This window comes from Octopus bimaculoides, chromosome 3, assembly GCF_001194135.2.
Source record: "Octopus bimaculoides isolate UCB-OBI-ISO-001 chromosome 3, ASM119413v2, whole genome shotgun sequence".
Classification (NCBI taxonomy): Eukaryota; Metazoa; Mollusca; class Cephalopoda; order Octopoda; family Octopodidae; genus Octopus; species Octopus bimaculoides.
In genome coordinates this window covers 77,017,218-77,025,619 of record NC_068983.1, presented here as the reverse complement: position 1 = coordinate 77,025,619, position 8,402 = coordinate 77,017,218, and the positions used below count along the sequence as shown (strand labels likewise).

Sequence of the window (8,402 nt, the reverse complement as noted above, 5' to 3'; positions counted from 1 at the left end):
ATTCAGTGTGAATCCCTTGCAAGGACACAACGCGACTCCGGGAATGGAACTCACGTTCATGACCCGATTATGCATTCACACTTTCTAAATTACGAATATCACAGAAACATTTGGAGGAAACAGAGTTCAGCACCTAAGCTTTACTATGTTTCGGCAACTAAACATGTATTATGTTTCCGCCAGTATAGATAGCTTAATACAATACGGTATGCCTGGCAGAATACACCACACAGTCAGTATATGTTATCTATAATGTAAAGGTTCAATATATTTCTTTCAACAGATCTTGTGGTGATGTGCACTTTCTGCATCTGCGGATAATGTTTCTTATGTTTACTATCAAGGCAGAATCTGCTCGTTCACAGTAGAGGTAAATTTTCTTTTCTATATACGTATAGAATATCTATTCTGCAGTGTGCTTGGCTATATATATTTTTATATCGAAGTTGTTTGAACAGAATTTATCGAGTGTATATCCGTTTTCATGGCCGCCTTAGCTGTATGAGATGCAATCTAATCTGTTGTGGTAATACATCTGTAGATTATTTCCGATAAGCAACGATACCTACGATCTTAATCGACAGCGCATGTAGCAGGCTTTCTTGTGTGTGATGAAGGTTGTGGAAATCTATTATACCTGTCTTTCTATATTGCTCAATCGGGCTCTATTAAACTCCACTTCTTTTTCAACTGCGGTTGTGTAGGAGCACACAATTTAGAGACTGTGTGTTTCACTTACATATTTGTTGTATGAGAGTCTATTGAATATATGTTTGTTATAATGTAGTTCGTTATTTTTATATCTTCAGATATTGTTCCTGCAACTGAAAATATGAGGATGGTTGAGAGTGTTTTATTTATAACTACACTTATAATTTTACACCTATTTTACTAAATGAAAACGCCCGTTTTAAATGCTCGTTTCCACCTATTTTGCATTGAATCATTCTTTCTTCAATTATTCATTGTTTGTAGAAAGAAGAATTGCTCAGGACGTTTTCTTCTCTTCGCTAGAGCAAAACCAAGTATGCTTGATTACTAAGACTTCATTCTTATGAGATTATTTGCTTATATTTTTCCTTCGAAAAGAGTTTTTAGAAGCTGTGTACAAGTTTTTTACAGTTGCGATCATTCTCTAGCGCTTGGTATATTTAACTGTATGAAGCTTTCGGTCATCCAACATGGAAAGCGTATTTTTGTTTTTATTTTCATTGTTGATTCTTTCCACATGCTTTTTATGTAGTCGGTCTATGTACAAAGCATTCTAGCCTCAACACTTCCTTTGTTTTGTATACGAAATTCTACGTTATTCATTAACCCAGCAACATGTAATATGACGTAGAATTGGCTACTACTTCTTGAATATCAGAGCATGACGCACAAGCTACATTACCTACATTACTGGTTGGTACAGAAAAGGATTGATGAGGTCTTCCGGCGTAAGATTTAAATAATTACGTAATATCCCAAATGAAAATTATATATAGCAATCTCTAACTTATCATACATGGGATAAAAAACAGTGATCCATGACAGTGTTACTTTGAATGTTCCAGTAATGTTCCTGTCATAATAAAACTTACACTTACGTTATTGATTATGATACAGTCCTGCCTGCTAATTTGTTAATTAAAATTATTGCATTCTAGATAATTCAATGTTTTAGAGGTTTTGTTATCGACCCAGATATGTTCTATATACAGGGTAGCCTGTAAGTCCTTGCGCATCTATATTTCTTATGTAGCCAGTGTATTTCTGTCTTGTCCTTCATCGTAGCTGCATAATACTATGCAACACAATATTCTCTTGAGACATTTCCTGCAACATAACAGGGGATATTTTTCCCAATGCTGCGATAAAGGCTGCATTCAATTCATCATTGGGATTATAACGTTGTTTAGACACAATTTCCTTCGTGTATCCTCAAGAAGAGTTATCACATGTTGTCAAGTCCAGACTTTTTGCGGGCCATTTCATGGGCAGCGTGTATATTATAGAACTAAGTCAATTCCATTTCTCTGGAAAATTGTCATTAAGATGATCTCGTAAAGTGATGGCATAATGAGCCGGAACTCTATTTTCTTGGAAACAAATCTTCTCCTCTATAACTCCAAGTTCATCGAGTTTCGGTATAAACCATTGTTGTAACATCGCGCATCAAGTGTTGTACGCATCATGACATACGGAATGTTGTATTCAATTTCTTCATAAATAATGAGAATTATCCTTTGCCCAGAAGTGCCATTTCGTGCTCGACTCGAACGTTAAATTACGTACTTGTCCGTAAAAAATACTTTTCAAGACGGAATCGTATTGAATAATATAACATATGAACGGGTAAGGACCCACGAGCCAACTTGTATATATTTCCCTGATCGTTTAGCTTTTATTTCACAGTGTGAAACTAAATACCACTGATGGATTTAATGAAAAACATCACTTAGATTGAATGTTATAAATTTTCCTTTTCATTTTACAAAAAGAATCTGTTCAAGTTCATAAAATAAAGCATGGAAGTAGAAATCTTTAGAGTGTCATGAAGAATCTAAACAATTAAATAAGATGAGTCCAGAGAAATAGTGAGACATTGTTTTGAAATTGCTTAAGCAGGTTGTGCTTGCGTTGTCCCTTTGCTTGGTCCAGCACATGAAATCATTTCAACCGTAGGTATGGGGAATCACACCAGAATTGTAAAGCTGTACCAACTAATTTATTTCTTAAATTCATTATCATTGAAGTGAAATGATATTAACATTTGATACGTAAAAATGCAATTTCCAGTGAGTCAACGTCTTAACGTCACAAGTTAAATCATTGCATACTACAAATATTCAACGTATTCATATTTCTTCCGATGCACTTATCACTGCAATCATTGGGGATTTTAATTGCTTGCACCCCATTGAAGCAAAATGATTTGTTGTATCAAATGCATATGAATTTGCTACTTTTCTATACCGTTCATACAAAAATCAGCATTGCTTGGATCTGCAAGAATACTTTGCATGCCCAGTAAACAAGTGTCACTTCAATCTGCTGGCCGTGGACAGCGAATACTTTTCATCATACCCAGCAAAATACGGTGAGAGCTTTAATCAAATAATAATAATGATGATAATCATAAAATTAATAATAATAATAATAATAATAATAATAAAAACAATAATAATAATAATAATAATAATAATAATAATAATAATAATAATAATAATAATAATAATAATAATAATAATAATAATGAGAATTATTGAACAATTTTAGAAAGTAATATATCGTCAACTACAGTAGAATTACTTATGAAAGAACTAAAGAGAGATATGTGGAGAAGCAATAATGACAAATATAAAGGAGAAAATATGGAAGAATGCAAGATTATATCATTGGGATAGTAATTAAGATAGATATGCATCAGTAGATTATGTAGTTATATTTTTGATCTTATTTCTTTCACATAAAACTGTGAATATTTACTAATTATCAAGTCCTTTTTATTTGACGGTAATTCAAAACTGAAATAAATCTTGACATTTTTCCTAATTTTCTGCACCAGTTTATTGTTATTTAAAATACAATGCACATACTTTCTTCGTGATCTATTATTATCTGCTTCACATAATATGAAATATACTAAATAATTTAATATTATAGCTAATAAACAGATATCATAATTATAGTTGGAGATATTAATTTATTTATATTATTCATATCACAAAGACATTCTAAACACGATTTTGTTTTTAACTTCATATTTCCAGAGCATATACAAACATGAATAGAACTAATAGATGCCTATCGGGAATAATTATGTCATCCAGTTTCAAATTTGCAATGTCTCAAACTTTACACATTCCAGGCGTTGGTTTCCTGAACGCTTTCCTTTTATTAATACCTGCATGATTTAGAGTACGATTCACTATTGGTGACAGAAATGAGTTCGCGAGACTAACAACTGGACAAATGAAAATGTATTCTCAACACTTGATGGAATGTTTAGAAGGATTGTTAAAATTTGAATAAAGTTTGTATCTTGTTGATGAAAAATCTCGTTCTCAGGAACAAGACACATTATAAATATTTCATTCTATCACACATGCCTTTGTAAGGTACCTTGGTAAATGTCCTCTGTAAAAGACTTAGAGAAAAAAGCGAGAATAATTTGTTGCAAATGAACACAGGGTTGAACACCATCTCAGATAAGTTTTCTGTTCATAAGTGCTATATTTCATCCAACAAAATTATTCACAAACAATGTTCCTATAGAATGTGCTGAACCGAGTGTATGCCACTGCAAATATCCTACTCTTATTAGCGTTTCGGGTAAACATTTTCGTGTTGAGATCAAAAATTGTTGTTTTCCTTCTAACGCTGACTTACGCCGCTCAAGCTGCTCGCAGTAGATCTCCTTTGTTATCGTTTTGTTCAGGTATAAAGGTTCAAACTGAACTAAACCTTTCATATCCCACCAAACAGTTAATAACACCTTACGTGAGTTAAAACCTTCTTTAGTTTGGGATACTTGTGTTTCTCGATTCTTTACCCACTGTCTTCGGCGCTTGACATTTTTATAAAGAACCAACTCATCTTTCTCAGTCACTCTTTGGTCTGAAAAAGGTATATTCGTGAGACGTAATAGCAAAGAAGAGCACGCATTCACTGTCTGCGCGCAGTTAGACTCGGGAAGTTTTGATTACATTTTCGATGACATGCATGTGTCTATGAATGATTGAATAACCAAATCTAAGCTTCTCTGCTAGTTCCTCAATGATTACGATGGTATTTTGTTCTACCTGGGCTTGCAGGACGTTCTCGTCGAGCTCTACAGATCTTCCAGGACGAGGCTCATCTTCAAGGCTGTACTTTCTGTCTCGGAATTTCTGGAACAACTGTTGACACTGACTTATGTTTATTGCCCGATTCCCATATACTGCATTAATATTCCTCGTAGTTACCATTTCGTTGTTGATTTTATTGAACTCGTAAAGCAAAATATGTGGAACGTGCTACTTTGCTACTTCCATTGTAGCTTTGAAAATATAACTGTTTAAATCGAACTCGATTCTTCAAAACTTCCATTGCCTGTCTTTATAGCAAATGGATGGAGGTAGTTTATCCCATCCTCTTCCAACTTTTAGTTTATGCAATTGAAAAAACCGGATTATTTATAGGATAACCCAATATAGGTACAAAAATATATACATCAATGTGATAGATGGAGACACTCATAATAAGTGGAGTTGCGTACAGAAAACACCTTTGAAGGTGTGAGATCTGCTAATCTGTCAACGGATTACCGTGTACATGAACTGCTTTTACACACCAGTTCGCTAAAGTAAACATTAATAAATGTTCGTATTAAATTTCACCCTTCTTTCACTATCTGTCTGTCTGTTTGTCTGTCCCTCTCACTTACTCTCTCCCTCTCTCTCTCTCTCTATATATATATATGCGTGTACATGTGTGCGCGAGTGTGTGTGTGTGTATGTGTGTGTGTGTGTGTATGTGTGTGTTTGTGTACACGCCTGAGCTCCTGCCTGTGTCATCTTTTAATTTAAATATGAATATATATAGAAAACTGAAGATTTCCACTTAAATATTGATATAATACTTTTGTTAACTAAAGAAGAAATTTCATATTTGCAAGGAAAATTCGTAAAGTAGCTAATTAGATGACATGTCCAACGCAAACAAATGGTTTTATGCAAAACTCCTTACTTTAGTATTTTCTGCTCAAGTGACAATTAGTGTGCTTCAAAAAGAAAATATACGAATAAAAACTGCTCGGAATCTAAGATGTAAATACGTTTGTATCAGCGTTTGTATTTTCTTCATGTAAGTACGTACAAACACACACATATACTTACACATGTACCCATGGATGCATGTTTATGAATGCACTTTTATAAGCATATGTATGTATATATATATATGTGTGTGTGTGCGTGTATGTGTGTGCGTGTGTGTGTGTGTGTGTCTTCTACGATAGACACGAGGCAAACAAAGTCATATGAGTGGATTTAGTAGACGGAAACTGAAACTGAAAGAAGCCCGTCTTATGTATTACATATATACGTATGTATTTGTGTGTCTGTATTTGTTCACCACCACTATCGCTTGACAACCGATGATGTGTGTTTACATCCCCGTAATCAAGCAGTTTGGCAAAAGAGCCCGATAAAATAAGTTGTCTTTTAATAGAGAGCAAAAGGTAACCCAAATCTATGAACCATTCTCGTAACACAAGCCTAAGTAAACTCGACAGCAACACTGAAACCGTCAGGTAAAAAATGGAGATGAACTAAGTGTGGTATATGCGTCAGTCTAATTGGGAGTTCGGAGTTTTCTTTCAAACAGGGTCAGGGTTTACACTGAAAACAACTTCACGTGTGCTTCGAAAAAACTAATATATGTATTAACTTGCTCAGGGCGTCGAGAGCAATACATAGGCCAAACCAAAGACAGTTCTACACCAGAGGATGACCGTACATAGATCCCAAATCAAAATTCGGGAATACAGAAAAGTGGCATTCAGTGAAAACATCAACATTTCCGCCACTAACGAAAAACCCAGCTTCAGAATTTTTTCCCCTCTATAAATTCAGGGACGATGCAACCCATAATTAGCGCATTAGTAAAGAGTCATATTTTATCATAAAACATCAACCCCTTTTGAATGCGTCAACCACAAATGACACGACCATAAGGGCCTGAAAATAATACCCACGGAAATATTAAAAACGATACATTTAGAACAGTCACTACCCATGAATTTATTTGGAACAATTCCAACCACTTCTATTACAACCACAACAGGTCACTTTAGGTCACGTGACCATTTAAGAGGATTCTACCAATATCCTACTACTTCTTCTTCTTCTTCTTCTTCTTCTTCTTCCTCCTCCTCCTCCTCCTCCTCGCCGCCTCTCCCGTATTTTTCTACCATACCTCTCCCGTATTTTTTTTTTTCTTCTTCTTCTTCTTCTTCTTCTTCTTCTTCCCCCTCCTCCTCCTCCTACTCCTCCTCGCCGCCTCCTTCCTCGGTTACTGCTACTTAAACACTCAAAGCCACACTACCTACTTCAAGCTTTCACAGGAGTAGAAAAGAGAGAGACAGACAGAAAAAAGGAAAACGTCCCGTGCATTTGAAAACAACAGAAATATTTTTAAAAACATTTAATTTAATTTTTCCAGAATTTAATTGTTTTTCATGCTTTACTCCAAGTTGAAAAAGTCGCAAAGATTGAAAACGGTATTAAAATGGTCTTTGTGATAAAATTATTTAAGAATTTTCTACCTTGTCTTATTTTCCTTATACGTATCAATTCTTGTGTTCGCTTTCAACCTTCCACGTATATGTATATACCTGCATGAGTACATTTCTACATGTTCCTGCGTATATACACATATATTTATCTAGGTTGGCGTGCGAAAATTATCAATTATTGCATTATATGACACGATATTTAGTACACATCCACGCTCTTTGCGTTATTTCTTCTGTGTTCGGAGGTTGTAAGTATTTTTTTCTTGCTTATTTAGTTAAATAACAGTGTTTTTTTATTAGTTTGCTTCTCTTGCACTTCTAGTTTTCCACGCTTGAAATTCAATTTCCTTAGACATACTCTAACAAAAGATTTAATCTGATACATATTGTAACACTCTGATATTAGTATTTGTTCTGTTTGTGTTTCTCGTCTTAGTTGGCAGCATTCACGACATTACAAGCTTATCTATATATCGTTCGCCAAATACTGTAATATTCTCAGAACTGTAGTAAGAAAATAGAAACTGTGTGGTTTCTTATTATATATATACGTGGGAATAGAAGGTACTAGATTTACCCAGTTGAAATGTGACTAACCTCTCGAGTTTTAGTTCCATTCCTATGAAACGAGATGACGCTAATCAGTCAAGTCAATTTGAGTATTTATTTTGGTGTGTGTTTCTTCTACTATAGATTTAAATATTTATTTTAGTGCATCATTTTCCCAATCGCTGATACTGGACGTTTTGCTCAGTTATCTCAGTGGGTGAAATAATTTTGTACCTGTCATACAAGAATAATACTGAATATGTGGCTTGTAGCAAAATGAATAGGATATAATATGGGATTAACATATAATTTGTGGTGGCATCTAACACCTAATTCATGCATGAAACTACTTCTTACATAATCCCACGGGCGACTATCTGCCGTAGGTATCATTTGGTATTAAATAATTTACGAGACACAAAAACACGCGCACATACAGACACACACACACACACACACACTTACACATACAAACACACACACACACACGCACACATGTCAGAACCACCCGCCGAGGACAATATATCATGGATGTTGAAGCGTTCACAGAGCAACGTGAGATGATGTCTCTCTCTCTCTCTCTCTCTCTCTC

The 8,402-nt window shown here is 34.7% G+C and overlaps 1 protein-coding gene across 1 annotated transcript; it reads right to left on the bottom strand.

Annotated features, from left to right (window-relative positions):
• Nucleotides 1-1,767: 1,767 nt before the first annotated feature.
• LOC106873863 (histone-lysine N-methyltransferase SETMAR-like) lies at nt 1,768-4,952 on the bottom strand. The gene is made up of 3 exons (XM_014921378.1): nt 4,733-4,952; nt 4,375-4,602; nt 1,768-1,922 (listed from the first exon to the last, which is right to left on the bottom strand). The coding sequence occupies exons 1-3, from the start codon at nt 4,950-4,952 to the stop codon at nt 1,768-1,770; spliced, it is 603 nt and encodes a 200-aa protein (XP_014776864.1).
• Nucleotides 4,953-8,402: the final 3,450 nt, after the last annotated feature.